The 18389-nt window shown below is 48.8% G+C and overlaps 1 protein-coding gene across 1 annotated transcript in view; it reads left to right on the forward strand.

The window, feature by feature from the left end:
* The window catches only part of ZFPL1 (zinc finger protein like 1), a 137304-nt gene that overhangs the window by 101298 nt on the left and 17617 nt on the right, over positions 1–18389 (forward strand). The window contains exon 5 of the mRNA XM_085625458.1: positions 4797–4872. Within this exon, the coding sequence (XP_085481584.1) occupies positions 4797–4872 (76 nt within the window). The remainder of the gene's footprint in view (positions 1–4796; positions 4873–18389) is intronic.

The following is an 18389-nucleotide window of genomic DNA, read 5'->3' on the forward strand; positions in this document are numbered from 1 at the left end:
CCAGGGTGGTTCTGCCAGGAAGATCGGAGAAAAAGTCCGAAAAGGGGCTCATGGCTTGTAGTAGGGCAGACCGCTGGTCGTTGGAGAGCTCCGGATTTACGGGCATCTGTGGTAGAGTGGATTCTCTTCTTACTGCAGGCCATATTCCGTGAGCAGTTTTGGGAGGGGGACCTATCCATTTTTTTAACAGGTTTATATGATAACACTGCCTCCGTTTGGGTGTCACTTGTAGCCGGTATGTGGTGTTTCCCAGTATTTCTATCACTTTAAAGGGACCTGTCCACTCGCTCTGGAACTTCTTCGTAGAAGAGGGCAGAAGAACTAGGGCCCACTCACCTAGTTGTAGGGTTCTAAGTTTTTTTCCCTTATCATATTGCACCTTTTGAGATGTTTGATGTTTTTCTAAGTTTAGGTGTGCTAGTTCTCGTATTTTACCTATTCGGGAACGCAGTTGGGTCGTGTACTCTAGGAAGGTTTTTTGATCCTCAGTGGATTCTGTTTCCCATGCTTCTCTAGTAATTTCTAGCAGCGATCTGGGCTGTCGGCCATACAACATTTCAAATGCTGAGCAGCCCAGGCTGCTTTGCACTTGTCCTCTAATTACATAAAGGGCAATGGGAAGCAAGCGATCCCAATCCGTATTTTCGAGGGATAGCATTTTTTTCAAGGTGGACTTGAGGGTACGGTTATATCTTTCGACCAGCCCGTCAGTTTGTGGGTGGTACACAGACGTCTTTAGGTGATGTAGGTTGAGCGTGCTGCACACTTCTTTCATCAGTTTCGACACAAAGGGTGTCCCTTGATCAGTTAAAATTTCTCGAGGGAAACCCACCCTGGAGAATAGTTCGATCAGTTTCTCCGATATATTCTTGGTTGTTGGGGATTTTAGGGGGAAGGCTTCAGGAAAGCGCGTTGCGTAGTCTACAATGACTAATGCATACGCGTAACCCCTAGGTGTCTTAGGCAGTGGACCTATAAGGTCCATACCTACCCTTTCGAAGGGTCTTCCTATTACCGGTAATGGTTGTAAGGGAACGGCGGGGGGCCGCTGATGGTTTTTTAATTGGCATATGTCGCAGGCCTGACAATATCTCTGGATATCTTTATAAATACCAGGCCAGAAAAAATGTCGCAAGACATTCTGGGTGGATTTTTCTGCGCCGGTATGTCCGGCTGTAAGATGCGTATGGGAATAAAACAAAATTTGTTCTCTAAAGGGCATAGGTACCACTAGCTGGGGGTGGTCACCTTCCCTCCCTTCTCTGTATAGCAGCTCGTTGTTGATTACAAAACGAGGGTAGACCTGGCGGGGGAAATCGGTATTAGCCTGTCCGTTTTCCCAGGCGTTGATTAGTGTCGGATCGTTTGCTTGAGCAAACTTAAAACTCCGGTCCAAGAGCCAGGGTTCGCGGACATTATAGGCGGCACAAGGAAGAGACAACAATGGCTTTTGAGGGTGCAATTGCGCTTGAAATATTTCTATAAAGTGAGGATTGTCTACCCCTATAATCAGATCTTCAGGCAGGGAGTCCACCACCCCAACCCTTACAGTACAGGGGCTTTGACCGTCTACTTCTATTGTCAGGATTGCTACAGGGTAAGGCTTCATGTCCCCGTGGACACACCTAATCTGTAACAGGGTGTTCGGAAGGGTGCTTTCGGGGGTCACTAACCCTTTTTGAGCGACAGACTGCTTGCACCCAGAGTCTAACAGGGCTTTTACTGTTTTGCCGTTGACCTTGGCTCTTACATGGAAGGAGGGTCCCATTTCGGCGGAATACAGGACCGCTTTGGGTAGGTAACCAACTTCCATGGGTTCTTCGGATGGTTTTTTTCGGGGGCACATTCTCGCTACATGGCCCCACTCCCCGCACTCAAAACACTGGGGTCCTTTTATCGCTGGTGTTTCGATCCGCAGAGGCATCGTCTTTCTGTGGTCTAGTTGGCCTCTCGTTTTCCTTTCTACTTTTGGGTTTAGTCCGGTCTTGGTATGTCTCTCTGTGTCCCACGGGAGGGTCTTTGGTTGGGCCCTCGTATAGGTACTAGCCATTTCAATGGCTTGTTCGGGGGTCAAATGTGTATGCTGCCGTAACCATCTCTGAGTCCCATAGGGAAGAGCCTCCAAGAATTGTTCTAAATAAATGTGGGCCATGATTTCTTCTTTCGTACTGGTTACCGGTTTTAGCCACTTATCAGCTGCCATTTTCAGGCGAAAAAATCGTGTTTTTGGATTTTCGCCTGGGGTTCCCTTCTCCTTACGAAATCGCACCCGGTAAGCCTCTTCATCTAGCCCCAAGTGATCCAGAATAATCGTCTTAACCTCGTTATACGGGGACGTCCCCGTGGCGTTGGCAACCTGGTACGCGGACTGTGCGTCCCCCGAGAGCAGGGGGGCTAAGAAAAAAGGCCATTTGTCCTCGGGCCACCCATAGGCCCTTGCAGCTCTCTCAAAGTTAGAGAAAAAAGCATCAAGATCTTCTCCTCCTACATATTTTTGTAGCGTCACTCCAGTTGGGTGTGGTACATGGGGTCTTCGGTCCGGGGCTGCGGGGTACTCAGGGGCTGTTTGAGCCGTACGTAGGCCTTCCATTTGAGCTGTGATCAGCTTTTGGAGTACTTCCCTGTCTTGTTGTGCCGTGGCCATTTTCTGTCCTACTGCCCATTCTAGCTTTTCCTGGCCTTTTATGAGGTGCTGAATGACGTTTCCCATCACAGGGGTACTGACGGAAGGATATCCCACTTCTGACACCAGTTGTAGAGGTGTCGGAGGAACAGCGCGTAGACCAGGTCGTTTAACGTAAGGTTTTATTGAGGATGTTACACGTCTCAATCTGCTGGGCAGTCTTTCTTCCTTCTTTGCGGGCTCCGTGGTTACAGCGGGGTGTTTGGTCTTCTCGCCAGCTATGGGACGTCCTCTGCGGGCACTCCGGGGGAACTCCAGGATGCACAGGGCGCGTGTAAAAGAAGGAAAAGGGGACCGTTAGGACTCAACGTGTGGCGTTCTGAAACCCTATAACCGGGACCGGGGGTGAGGAAACACCTTCTGTTGTGCTTTCTAATAGTGCTTATATCTCGGTTCTCTTCTGTGCGACGAGTGAGTGGTTTTAGTGAGGGGGCAGGTAAGAAGGGGAATACGGCGTTCTAATGACCCTTTCGCCACCCCATCCAGCCCTTGACCCGTTCGCGTACCTGGGGTAGCCACACCCCTCCAGGAGTGTGGCTCGGCGCTGCGTGGGTACGTTGGCCTCCTGGCTTTACACCTAGCTCCGTCGTGGAGTCTCCGTCCCGAACCTCCGCTGGTACGTCTTCTCCGCTCGCCGTCCTCGTTCTCCGCTCCTCGTCTCCGGCACTCCACTCTTTGGTGATGTCACACGCCTCCGTCTGGTCTTCCGGCCCAATATCCAATCCGGTGTGTTCACGTGACGAGGGGGGCGTGGCGACCGCAAACAGGCAGTGCGGCTTAAAGGGATCCGGCTCGTTCTCACAGAATGCTTCAGCAGTCCCGTAAGTATCCCAATCGTCCTGTGAATGGGTAAAAGAACAAGGTAGTGGGGGTGCAGGTGTCCACCAATCCAGGCTATCCCGTACTTCATCCTGAGACGCCATGACCCCGTTACAGGGTGTCAGAAGTTTTTCCCTTGCTACTTCCCATCTCTGGAATCAAATGCCATGACATGGCATTTGAGAAATCAGGCCAACTTCCTTATTTTCTGAAAACTCATTAAAACCTGTCTGTTTACTCTTCCATTGTAGGTCATATTTAGGCAGACTTTAGGCAGCTCTCTTACCTTCAAGCAGATGGCAGCACTAAGACACCCACAGGCAGATGCAGAGCACTACAAAACCCAAATCAAAGCAAATCATGTTGACTACTGGGAGGCGTCGCCCTTACCTCCAGCATTCAAGAAGGGTTCTCGTGAGACATTCTCTGCATTCAGTCCTGAAGCTGTCTCCTTTTGACTTGTCCATCTTGGATCAGTACAACAGTTCTACATTTAGCGCAATACCATTCCAAGGTGGCTGACAGTGCAATGTTCACTGAGTAGCCATTTTTGAATGGTACTGTGCATAGTGTCTTATTGTTTTATTGCTTTTAGTTGGCTAGCGCATTGCTTCTAAATGTGACAGCCATGTTGCAACTTTGAAAGAATGATTCAGAATGTACAATACCATTGTGAGGCAGGTGCCTAGTATCTATACTTAGATTTTTTGTTAAATACAAATACCCATCACATTTATGCTGCAGCATGTGTTCTTTTTTCTTCTTTGAATTCATATTGCATACAGTAAGTTTCTGAGTTTGTTTTTTGTTTTGGGTTAGTAAGCGGGTTAAGTATTAACTAGTGGGTGAATGGATGGATGAGTACAAGAATGAGTAATGGAGCTCATCTCCAAACTTACTTTGGACTAAACTGTACTTCATTTATAAGATATACTGATTAGCATTAATATCTCTTGATTCTCTTTGGAATGATAGATTAATTAACATTTTCTTTTGTTTTATGAAAAAGTCATGAGGTTTAATGTGTCTGGAACATTTAATTTGCATGTGTGCATTTGTTTGAGACCAGTGCTACGGTGATGACAATTTTTACAAACAAAACAGCATATATCTGATCTAAACCATGTAATTCTTTGAAATTTGAATAGCTTATAATTGACTATCTTTTTTCCATTTGTGACAAAACAGTATATGCAAAGATATGAAAATAGGAGTGCCTAGACTTCGGTAAATGTTGCTTACAGAGTTTTCATTTGGTGCCTTACGTAACCTCTTTGTCTTTGCAACCATTCAGATTGAAGAGACTGAGCTAATCCAAGAGCTGGAGCCTCAGGACACCACTGACTACACAGACTGGTCCAGCTTCAACTGTGAGTGTTTTGAGCCCTTTCAAATGTAGAGGAGCACTGACTGGCTTTCTCATTATATCTATTAGAAAAAAGAGGTATCTGTACTGTTTCCTAGCCCTTCAGACCTGGGATTGATGTAAAGTCTCCCTCAACGAGGTCCATGATCCACAGTAAGGCTTATAATAAACTCAGTTGGCTAAACTGTAACTTTTCCAACATCTCGTACAGAAAGCTAGCTTTTTGAACTACACTTCGCACAAGCAGCTTAAAAGGTTCTCTAAAGAATCTAATCTGACTGGCAGTAGCACCCCAAGTAGCCTGCCACCTCACAGTCTTTGGTCAAAAGCCTTCACGGAAGCCTTGGAGTTAAAAGGCGCTGTCACTTTGTGGAACCTACACTTGCCTCACCAACAGTTCAAAGCAGCTCTAAACAAAGAGGTTCAGATATCCTCATTCATGACTGATCACATGAACCTCATGAGAAGAAAGCATACTGACCTTGTCATCAACAGTTATGCTGAAAGAGGAGTCCAAAAGTAGATCACCAAATCAATCTTGGTATTTTACAAAATTAAGTTCTGTCAGCTACTCATAGGATGCTTTTCATCATTAGATCATCTGCCTCCCAGGATGATAAAACCTGCTACCAATAAGTGCCGTTTATGTGGCTTGATCCAGAAGACTCTGTCACATCTTTGCATCTGTCCCTCTTCATTTGAAGAACGCAGAAGGTTTCTTCAATGTTTCCTGATCAACCACGGGATACGTTCGATCGAGGCGGCTTTTAAACCTCTCCTGGATAAAGCCCATCCGCAAGTAATAGCTAGTCTTATAAAATACCTGAATAGAGTTGATAAAGCACTAAGGAATACATCATATCCTCCACTCCCTCAGATATCTAGCCTTTCTTCCTGTGGACATTATCTGACGAACAAAGAACATAACCTTGAGCCTCATGCTCCCCGAGCAAGTCAGAAGCAGTGTCATAGAGTCTTGTGTTCCTGACGCTTTAGAAATACAAAGTCTAGCGTTAACTTAAAGTATAACCTCTAACTCATTTTTAGTAAACTCACTCCTGAAATGCACTTTTCTATTTTCAGGTGTGCACTAGGCTTAGCACCTTATATTTCATGATCATAATACTTTACTTCTATTTTTGCTGCTCCACATTGGTTCAAGCTCTTTAACTTTTTAGAGTCCGGCACTTTACTATTCTGTATATTGGCCATAATCTCAAGTCTCGACTGACCTGTCTTTTATCCTGGACACGTGGCTAGATATAATTAAATGCTTTTTATTTTAGCCTTAGAAAGTCTAGACCAAAAATGTTACAATGTTTAAAAATCTTTTACGTCACCGTTTTAGCCATGATATTAATGTCTAAGGTAAAAGTTAACTGTATTTTATTTGTGTAAGCACTTTGAGGCTTATCTTGTTTTTTAACATTTGGTGAAACGGACATCTCTCACTCACTCCAACAGAATTAACACTCTTTCTACCTCTTTAATTAAATAGTAGGAATGCAGGGACATTGCTTACCAGCTTATCATATTTTAATGTCATAATTTTATATCCTGTTTGGCACTTTAATGGACTTAAATGTCTAAAGTATTTTTTCAGTCTATTCTGTAACTTTGTAAATTTGTCATGCTCCCCCATCCCCTACTCTCCATCCTCATCTAACGCCTACATGACATTGGAATCCAGGGACATGCACTCCCATGAATCTGCTCCTTTCTGACTGGAAGGACTAGTTAGTCAGCCTGTCATTGTAGACCTCGGACGCCCCCAACTTCATCAAGGGAGTTCTGCAAGGATCCTTCCTGATCCCTCTAGCCAGCATTATCCACTCTCAAACATTAACATCCCCTCCTACTCCGTAACATGCAACTCATTCTCTTCCTCATGGACAAGGCACTTAGTACTCAGATCAAGTTCAATGCCTGGAAGATTGAAATCGCCCACTGGATGAAGACCAACTGTCTACAGATGAACACTGACAAGACCGAAATTGAGATCTTTGAGAAGAGCCCATCACTGTTGAACTCCTCCTGGGGACCAACAGAGCTAGAACGGACATCCTCCATCACCACCCATGCCATGAACCTCTGAATCATCATCAACAGAAAACTCCAAATGACCGCCCAAGTCAGGGTTATCAACGTCCCATCCTTCCATGCCCTAAGTATGCTGAGAAAGATTTTGAAATGGCTCCCAATTAGCACTCAGAATACCGTCATGCACAACATGGTCACAAGCAAGATGGACTGTGGGACATTCTAGGATCAATAAAAAAAAAAAATCCGAAGGCTACTAAACATTCAGAAGTCTGGAGCCATAATCACTCTCAACCTCCATGCTGCGCTCAGCACACCTAAAGGATTTCCACTGGCTCCCCATTCATAACCAAGCTCAATTCAAATTTCTCACCCACACATTCAAGGCACTGCATAACTCTGACACAGCATACCTCAACAATTGCACCTGCTTTCACAAACCGTTCACACACCTTTGCTCCTCCGAAGTCCTGCTTGCACAAATCACACACATACGGAGAACCAGATCTAGTTGGCGAGCCTTCTCCTTCATTGCTCCTTAAATGTGGAACCAGCTGCTGCTAAATTTAAGAGTATCCTCCTCCCTTCATGCATATCCCAAGAAGCTGAACATTCGGCTTTTCAAGTAGTCCCACTGGGCCCTAGGTGTGGCTAGGCTCACATCTGTTCAGGGTCAGGATAACCTCCCAAATGATAGTGCGTTCTACAAAACTGCATAACATAACAAACTACCTGCATCTCTTTTAACTGGTACAAGAAAACGTCAGGACCGCCAGTGAATAAAAGTGATGTCATGGCTAGAAATATTCATGTATCACACACAAGAGGGTCTAGAGTAGGACAATGCTACAGGATACACTTCTTATCCTATACCACTACTATATAATCACGACTCACACTATGTATAGGGTAGTAAGAACTGATGAATAGAAAACAAGAAAGCTTCGGGCACAACCAAGTTGTGGACTAAAACCCTCACTCACCCGAGGGTGACATGCTTCATCATTGGGTTCCGCCAACACATAGGGACAGCAAGGTACCCCATGTGGGCTACGACTTAACCCCAGGGGGAAGGAGCAGGAGTGCAAAGCACGTGTTGGATCTACCAACTCAGAATGGTAAGGAGGGAACCTCCCAAAAGGTTTTTAATAAAGTCTTACCGTGGGTCTTCTAAGGAGTGAAGCCCCTCTGACAAACATTCTAAGAAACATAGGAAGCATGATGTCTCAACAGAGAAAACCAAGAAATCAAAATAGGAACCTATCACACCCTCTCCTCAGGTTTCCCATAAATTCAAACAAACGTCGTCAGCACCATCAACAGAGAAATGGTCGACAAGAACACCATCGACAAAGAAATAGTCTACTCTGCAGTCGGCTGAGGCATTAACCACGACGCCAGTGATGACGGTGATCATCGTCAGTTCTCCGACGACGACAACTACGTTGACAACCACACAGTCGATTGCGACAATAACGTCGATGGTCAAGTTAGTAGTTTCTTCATCGGCGGCAACACTGTCGACCGTAGAAACAATACCATCTATGAAGAGTATAGGCCATCGTTGACGGCATAGACGACGACACCGTTGACGACGGAAAAACCAGAAGTAGAGAAAGCTGTTTCTCTAATGCCAGAACACACATCTCCTAGTAGAGTATCTTCTTTACTATCTAGTCATCTTCTAGATGAGCACGAGACTGATGAAAATGGTCCATTTGGTGTGGCACATAGTCCATCTGATCTGCACTTTAATTACCAGCAGGATGAAAAGGAAGAAGAAGATGATTGCTATGGCCAGGAGTATTATCCTCCTCAACAAGAGGGACAAGATTACGCAGATCGATTCCAATCGTAGCCACTACTACAGTTTCAGGAGGACATGGTATGTGTACCAAAAGCACTAATGACAGACTTACAATTGATGCTCACAGACTACTACAAAAGATACCCTACTACATCTGCCTCATCTAGGCAGGTTACAGTGCCTCCCCTATCTCCACAAATTCAGCCTTCGACTCCACAAATGCTGCATATTATACCAACAGGCACTTCTCAAAGGCATACACCGCAATGAAAAATAATTCCAGCGGATGATAGTGTGTCTTCAGAGGTAGAAAGAGAGGAAGGGAAAATGAGAGACGTAAATACTGAGTGGGATGACTACTTACTTCCGGTTCCATAATCTCCAGTAAAGCAACCTGCCAATTCTCCGCCAGAAGATGTAGGAGGATTGCATAATCTTCTAGAAAGAACAGCAAAGAGATTTGACTTCCCAATGACTACAAAACAATCAGACTGTTTCTTGTATGATTTCAAAGAGACATCTCGCAAGACCATAAGAGCGATTCTAATTGTGGATTATATGTATATGAGGAAAGTATTCGAACTATGAAAAATCCTTCATCAGTAGCTGCAGTGTTGCCACGTTTAGATAAAAAATATAAAGCTCCTGAAAATTCCCCAGCTTGCCTGATTGGACACCCGAGACCTGACGCAAGCCACCCAGCGCCGTTCGAAAAAAAAACATCGGAGCCATTATTCGCACAATCTGATAGAGATGGAAGGCGCTTGGGCAACATCATAAAATGCTTTTCCTCTATGTCAGCATTAATGGTGTGAGCGGCTAATTCTTTTGCAATGTCCTTCGCTGTGACCTACAGATGTGGTCAGACATGGCACCATACATAGATAATCTGCCAGAAGGCAAGAACTCTTGGAAGCAGGAGAGCAAGCCTCCTTTTAAATCATTACCTGTGCTATGGACATTGCATTCACAGGTTTCAGACTGGAATCAGGAGCAGCAGTCCTACGGAGGCAAGGGTGGTTAAAGGCCACTTCTTTCAGACCTGAAGTGCTAAGTAAAATATTGACACTACCATATGATGGTGAAGCTCTGTTCGGGAAGCATATTGTCAAAGCTTTATAATCTATAAAGACAGATACTGATACAACAAAGTCCTTGTGTACTGTGCAGTATAGAAAACTTCCTTTTTGTGGAGCATGAGTAAAGTTCTCTTATAGGGGAGGTTATTAAATATGCAGCTATCAAGCATACTAACCTATTTCACAGCAGTTCCAAACACAATAGCAACAGAAACCACCTCCTTCAGCAGCCTACGCAAGGCAAGCCCAGAGAATAAAACAAGGCCCACAGAGCAAGGACACAGGAAAGCGACTGTTAGGAAGACAGAAGCCGGCTACAGCTCCATCTCCTCTTTCATGCCTCTGAGGCAAAATTTCCAATCACCTATCTGATTGGACAGAAATAACAACAGACCAGTGAGTGTTGGACCTAATTACATTTGGTCATACATTGGAATTCATTCAAAAACGACCTCCACCCCTAAAATCACAGCGAAAACATCTTCATCTTCTTAGGTTAGAAGTTCAGACCATTCTCAGCAAAGGGACCATAGAACGAGTCAGTGAACACCAGAAAGGAAGATGTTACTCCCGTTTTTTCTTGATCGGAAAGAAGTTGGAGGAATGGGGAGCCATCATGGAGTTGTAAAACTTAAGCAAATCTCATTTTTTTAAAACAGGCATTTTGCATGTTCACAATTTAAGACATCCTTCAACTTCTGAACCATGGAAATTATATGACAGCATTAGCTCTCCAAAATGCTTATTTTTATATTCAAATTCACCCACGCCATTGAACATATTTAAGGTTCATAGTGGCCAGCAGCCATTATCAGTTCAAAATTATCCCATTCGGCCTCAAATCAGCCCCCTGTATTTTCACAAAGTGCCTAGCTCCAGTAGCTGAATTCCTGAGACAGAAAGAACACTAAGTCTTCCTAGTCTTCGCCAATTGGTTTGTCAAAGCACCTTCTCATCAAGCTGCAAAGAAACCAACCAAGGCATGTGTACATATTTTTCAACAAATTAGGACTTGCGTTGAACCCACAAAAAGCAGTCCTTCAACTGTCCACAAAAATAACGTTCTGTGGGTCTACTCTGGATAGAGTGAAGGATACAGCATAAACAGCTGCAGAAAGACAAATTAAATGAATGCACTTGGCCCGTATAATACAAGAAAAGAGTCCCTTTCACTTTACCTATTCAAATCCCTGCTAGGGATGATGTCCTCATGCATTCCTTTGGTACCGTTCTGCCGAATTCGAATGCAACAATTACAAGATGAATTGGGCAGGCCATCCATCCAAAGTCAAGGTTCCTTCGACAATACAATTTGTGTCACTCCAGGAATACGAACAGCATTGTATTTGTGGATTCGAGAGACTAATCTCTTCAAAGGCCTAACTTTCATACCCCAAGTTCCACAATTGGTAATCACATCAGATGCTTGCTTAGAGGGTTAAAGAGCTCATTTTCAAAATTTGCAAGATAGTAGCAAATGGGAACCACCTCAGTTAATTCTGCATAGGAACCATTTAGAACTCAAAGCAGTACTCCTAGCTTTACAAGCATTCCTGCCTAGGATACAAGGATCAGCAATGCTCATTCACACAGACAACACCACGACTGTGCATTATATCAACAAGAAAGGGAACACATGATCCCAAGCACTGTCTCAAAAGGCACAGAAGAAATGGGAGTGGTCAATCAGTCATCAGTTGAAAGTAGAACATGTGCCTGGTAAACAGCATGTCATAGCAGACACTCTAAGCAGGATGAAAAACAACTGACACAAATTGGAAATCAGTTCTGACGGAAATCTTTCATCACTGGGTCACACCAAATCTGTTTGCAACTTCCCAAATCAGAAATGCCGATTCTACGCAAGCTAGCATCCACAACCAGGGTCATGGGGGATGTGTTTTCGATAGCATGGTCAGGAATATTTGCCTGTGCTTTTTTCCTGACTCCCGTCCTAACGATGCGTCTCAGAAAGATCAAGGCGGAACCTTGCAGGAAAATTCGTATACCTCCAAGATAGCCAAGGCAGCATTGGTTCACAGAATTACTTCTCCTACCAGAGTGAAAGCACATCCAACTACAACCACTTTCATATCTACTGACGACGAATTAAGGCCAAGCACTTTATCTGGACCCGAAATCCTTACACTTATCAGCTTGACTCCTGAATTCAATGAGTTTGCACACTTGAACATCCCAAGAGAATGCAAAGACATTTTGGCCAGAGCGAGAGCAGAAAGTACAAACAAGACTTATACTCATAAACGGAAGCGGTTTTGTATCTGGTGTCAACAGTCAAAAATACATCTTCACCAGAGAAAATTCCTCTGTACTTATTACATCTGGCACAGTCGGGTCTCCCTCATGTCTCAATTAAAGTACACTTGGCAGCCATATCTCGTTTCAGAAGGTCATCACCATCGTTATAGTCTAGCAGGATCATCAAGAAATTCTCAAAGGGCTTTTTAGAGTTCTTCTGCTTGTAAAGCATCCTCCTCTGGCAATTGAATACAGTATTCTCCAAGTGATGAAGACCCCATTTGAGCCTATGTACAAAGCTGAAATTGTTTCTTTTTTGGAAAATGGCACTTCTACTGGCATTAACATCAGCAAGAACAGTAGGTGCACATTCACCATTCAGGAGCCTTTTATGCAGTTCAGAAGTGATAGAGTGATCCTATGAACAAATCCAAGATTCATTTCAAAGGTGCCATCAGAATTCCATTTAAATGAACTCATAGTGTTATAGGTATTCTTTCCAGATCCAAAAGATGTAGCAGAACTAACATTACAATGGATGTTAAAAGCGGTATGAAGTTTTACCTTTACCGGACAAAACAATGTATTTAATTGGATCACTTCGTAGTAGCCTACAGTGCTTCTAGGAAAGGGTTTCTTATCTCCAAGCAAAGTATAGAAAGGTGGATAGCGACAGTGTAGGAAGCTGGCTCTATATATAGTATACCAAAAAGTGGTGTACTGTGCAGAAAGTCCAGGTATCACTTATAAGCAGACAGGGGCTTGCTTTAGCTATCCCAAGGTGCTCCCTTGGGGAAGGGGGGGGAGGGGGGTATTCGAGCAGCCTTAGGCTTACCAGAGAGGAATTTCAGACATGTGCAGTACACACCCAGTAAATAAATGGAGCACACAACTCACAATTGTTATTTGTTTTATAGCAATTATCATTATGTAATATTTGGCTCCAAGATCATCAAAATCGGGTAAGTACGTTTCTAGTTAGAAATATTTATAGTTTTCAAAAAGCAACTCTTAGTGCAATTTCTGAAGCTGTAATGTTAATCTTTGGGGGCAAGGCATACTGCATACAGGTACTTCACAACGACTTACGGGACCAATCTTCAGGACTTAAGGTGAGTATGGTGCAAGGTACAAGGCAGAACCAACAGGTCACCTCAGCAGCTCAGAGGTGGCCTGGTGCAATACAGTGTCAAGTACCCCATGTAATGAGGATCAGTCCGTTGGCAAAGGCAGGCAAGGACTGAAAGGCCAGTTGGGCTGAACCACCAAGTGGGCTCATGTTTCACGATGGTCGGGATGTGGGGATACCTTTGGTTCTCTTCTCCACAGGCCGGGGCGGCCGGGTTAAGAGGTGTTTTTAGGCGTTGGGTTTTAGTCACTGGAGACACTCACGGTAGAGAGGGCACTCACAAAATGGCTACAGGCGACGTCGAGAAGTCTACAATTGGCAAACCCAAGGAGGGCTTCGTCTCTGGAGGGCCTGGGGACTGTGCTGATGCTGTTGGCCCACTTCAAATCGGGCTAGGCAGATTGGGTGCAGTGGTGCTTGCCTGTATCTGAAAGAAACACGTTAGTTAGATTCCTCACCTTAGAATATCCCCAGGCGTCAGACTGGATCCGGAAGATTTTTCGTCAGCAATACCCCTTGCGCGTCGTCTGCGGCTCCGCGTCCGTCGTCGGCGTCGTGCGCCGGAATGACGTCGTCGGAGTACTTAGACGCCGCCCTCGCGCGCTGACGTCAGTTCTTCTTTTTTCCGCGCCAGTAAGCGCAGATCCGGGAGAGCTACCCCTTTTAGTCTTTTTTGACTAAATCTTTTTTGATCATTTTTGATCCTTGTCTGTCGACATCTGGTGCCGGTAGGATGCCTGGGTTCAAGGCTTGCGAGGATTGCCATCGACTGATGTCGGTGACCTATCACCACCGCCGGTGCCTCTACTGTTTAGGCCCCGACCACGACGCGGAGTCGTGCTCCGATTGCCAGGCCCTGACTTCGAAGGCTCGGCGGGAGCGGTCCCGCAAGCTTCTCGAGCTTCGCCACTCGGCTCCGCGTCGTGCGCGATCCCGGTCCAGGAGGAGGTCCAAGGATCGCTCGCGGAGCCCTAGCCGACGCCACCATCGATCGTCGGGCTCCAAGTCGTCGGGTAAGTCCAAACGCTCTAAGAAGTCCAAGAGGCGACATCGCTCTTCGTACTCCCCTCGCCGGTCGCGCGACTCGGCCGAGGGTCCGGGTGGTTCCACCCCCGCGGCTCCGGCGGAGCCGCAGGCGCCGCGCCCGTCCCCATACCCTCCGGTCCCTGGGACTAACGCGACGCCGGCGGAGGTCAGTGCCTTCCTCTCGGCCATGAGGAGCCTGGCCCCGCCGTCGACGCCCGCTGGCGCGCCTTCGGGCCCCGCGGACTCGACCGGGCGACCTTGCCTGCCGGCGGCTTCGGCCCCGGCGCCGTCGACGACTCCGGTCTCGACGCCGCAGGTCCCCGCGGGGCCCATGCCTGGGCCCCCGTCGACGCCGGTTGACCTAACCACTCCTCCACCGGCGCCGGCGAATGAACCACCGACGCCGCCACCGGCGCCGCCGGCGCAGACGCCTACACCTCCGGCGCCGTCGACGCCTTCGGTGCCGACTCCGGACGGCGTCCAACCCCAGTTTAGCCCTATTCCGGACCCGGCGCCGCAACGGCGTCGACCGACGCCGCGTCCGGCGCCGCTTGAGACCTATCATCTCTACAGTCCGGCTCCGATCATTTCTCCTGTTTATCAGGAATCGGAAGACGGGGGCGACTGGGAGGGGTTCGAGGACCCTATGGCTGTTCAGTCGCAGCTTTCACAGGACTGGGCAGATGAACTGGGGGAGGCCAGTGGTCTGGATACCTCGCCAGACACTGGATTCACTTCTCCTCCGACTGTGGCTTCGGAGGAGGGTGCAGCATTTTCTGTGGTGCTGCGCAAGGCGGCCGCAGCCCTTGGGCTCGAGCTGCCTGCCGTGGCTGTGAGGACTAACATCCTCACTGAGGTGCTTCAAACCGCAGCAAGCTCCACTGAGCCTCTGCTGCCGCTCAATGAGGCCCTCACTGACGTTCTGCAGGGCACCTGGTCCAAGCCCTCCACAGTTCCTCCTGTGGATAGGAACGTTGCCAGGCGCCACCGCCCTGCTCCGGGCGACCCCAGTTTCCTGTCCCAACACCCCACCCCCGAGAGTCTGGTTATCCAGGCCTCTACCTCCCAATCCTCCTTCCCGACCGCTCCGCCGGACCGGGATTCCAAGAGACTCGAGCAGTTTGGCAAGAAACTGTTCTCGTCCCTTAGTTTGGGCCTGCGGTCTTTGAACACCGCCTGTCTCTTGGACCGTTATTCCCATTCTCTGTGGGATACGGTGGAGGACGTGCTGCCCCTGTGTCCGGAGGAGGTCCGGACACGTCTTACCCAGGCTCTGGCCGATGGGAGGGATGCAGCGCGGCACGCCATACGATGTGGGCTTGACACCACGGACTCGCTGGGTAGGGCGATTTCCACCACGGTGGCGCTCCGCCGCCACGCCTGGATGCGGTCCACGTCATTTTCCGGGGATGTCCAGAACACCCTCATGGACATGCCCTTTGATGGCACTCGCCTGTTTGGTGAGAAGGCGGACAGTGCGCTGAACCGCTTTAAGGACTCCCGGGCTACGGCCAAGTCCTTGGGCCTCTCGGCTCCGCGGGCGCACACCTCCGCTTTTCGCCCCTTTCGTGGCCAAGGAAGGGGCGCCTCCTCACGTCCGCCAAGCCACCAGCCGCAGAACCAACCTGCGCGCGGTCGCGGGCGTGGTTTCCGCCGTGGCGGATCTGGAGGACGACGTGGTCAGCCCACATCCACCCCGGCAGCATCCGCCTCAAAGCCTTCCTAGTCCGAGCTTTCAGGCCCATTCCAGTGGGCGGCAGAGTTCGCCATCACCTGCTCCACTGGCGGTCCATTACATCGGACAGGTGGGTGCTGCAAATCGTCCGAAGGGGCTACTCCCTCCCCTTCGAGACGACCCCTCCAGCCATGCCACCGCAGCACCACCGTATCTCGGGGGATCATTTGAATCTTCTCCGCGAGGAAGTTTCGGCCCTCTTGGCCAAGGGGGCCGTCGAGCGCGTTCCGAGTCCAGAAGTAGGTCGTGGTTGTTATTCCCACTACTTTCTGGTTCCCAAGAAGGGCAAAGGGGGCCTACGCCCCATCTTGGACCTCCGGAACGTCAATGCCTTCCTCCGAAAGGAAAGGTTCAAGATGTTAACCTTGGCTCAGGTTCTAGCTGCCCTAGACCCCGGAGACTGGATGGTAGCGTTGGACTTGCAGGACGCATATTTCCATATCCCCGTCCTGCCGGCCCACCGGCGTTACCTGCGGTTCACGGTGGGCCAAGAGTATTTTCAGTTTACCGTGCTCCCCTTCGGCCTCACCAGTGCCCCTCGGGTGTTCACGAAAGTGATGGCGGTGGTCGCAGCTCATCTGCGCAGATCAGGGGTTCCAGTCTTCCCCTATCTCGACGACTGGTTGTTGAAGGCGGGCTCGCCCCAGGCAGTCGTCTCCCACCTCCAGACTACGGCGGATCTCCTGCATTTGCTGGGATTTTCCATCAACGTGCCGAAGTCACACCTGAGTCCCTCTCAGAAGCTCCTCTTCATCGGAGCAGTTCTCGATTCGGCGCAGTTCCGGGTCTATCCACCGGAACAGCGGGTCCGGGATATACAGGCCCTGATTCCCATCTTTCGGCCTCTATCCTGGGTTTCGGTCAGGCTAGTGTTGCGGCTTCTGGGGCTGATGGCCTCCTGCATCCTACTAGTGCATCACGCCAGGCGGCGCATGCGGGCTCTGCAGTGGGACCTGAAGTTTCAGTGGGCCCAGCATCACGGCAACCTGTCCGACCATGTCTTGATCTCGGAGGGCACTGCACAACAGTTGCAGTGGTGGCTCACGGACCGCGATTGGGTCATGGGCAGGAGCCTCTCCCTTCCCCAACCGGAGCATGTCGTAGTGACGGATGCGTCCCTCCTGGGATGGGGTGGCCATATGGGAGAGGCGGAGATCAGAGGCCTCTGGTCTCCGGCGGAGTCTCGTCTCCACATCAACCTGTTGGAGTTGAGAGCGATCCGACTTGCACTGAAAGCCTTCCTTCCCTCTGTCAGGGGCAGTGTCGTGCAGGTGTTCACGGACAACACCACCGCCATGTGGTATTGCAACAAACAGGGCGGGGTGGGGTCGTGGACCCTTTGTCAGGAGGCTCTGCGCCTCTGGACGTGGCTGGAACACCAGGGCGTCACCCTAGTGGTTCAACATCTGGCGGGCTCTCTGAACGCCAGAGCGGACGAACTCAGCCGCCGGTGCATGATGGATCACGAATGGCGTCTGAACTCCGAAGTGGCGCAAGGTCTCTTTCAGCAGTGGGGAGAGCCTTGGTTAGATCTATTCGTCACCGAAGAGAACGCGCAATGTCAGCAGTTCTGCGCGTTGGAATTTCCAAGGCGGCACTCGCTCGGCGACGCTTTTCGTCACGAGTGGAGTTGCGGTCTGTTGTACGCCTTTCCGCCTATACCACTTCTGCCCAGAGTGCTGAAGAAGATCAGGCACGACCGGGCCCAAGTCATCTTGGTGGCTCCGGATTGGGCACGAAGATACTGGTATCCCGAGCTACTCAGTATGTTGACCGATCCCCCGATACGTCTGCCCCTTCGGGAGGATCTTCTGTCGCAGCAGCAGGGGACGGTCCTCCACCCGAACCTGTCCAGCCTCCACCTCCATGCGTGGAGATTGAGCGGCGGCAGTTGATGCCATTTGACTTGCCTCCTGAAGTCTGTGATATCATTCTGGCAGCCAGGCGTCCCTCCACAAAGACGGTATACGCCTGCCGGTGGAACAAATTTGTGGCATGGTGCACAGCAAAGGCTGTGGATCCCCTTTCCGCCCCTCTTTCTGAGGTTCTCCTCTTTCTTCTTTCTCTGGCCCGGCAGGGCTCTGCCCTGGGCACCCTGAAAGGTTATCTTGCTGCCATCTCCGCCTTCTTGCGGCTTCCTGATCAGCCTTCTCTTTTCAAGTCCCCTGTGGTTACACGCTTTCTAAAAGGCATTACTCACACGTTCCCTCCTGTCCCTTTTGTAATGCCTCAGTGGGACTTGAATCTGGTCTTGACATTCCTGATGTGCGCTCCCTTCGAGCCTCTTCACAATTGTCCTCTTCGTCTTCTGACTCTTAAGACTGCTTTTCTGGTAGCCATCACCTCGGCTAGACGGGTGAGTGAGCTCCAGGCTTTATCTTCAAAGCCTCCTTTTCTCTCTGTTCATCCGGACAAGGTTGTCCTTCGGCCTCGTCCTTCCTTTCTT

The sequence above is a fragment of the Triturus cristatus genome, chromosome 9 (assembly GCF_964204655.1).
Source record: "Triturus cristatus chromosome 9, aTriCri1.1, whole genome shotgun sequence".
Classification (NCBI taxonomy): Eukaryota; Metazoa; Chordata; class Amphibia; order Caudata; family Salamandridae; genus Triturus; species Triturus cristatus.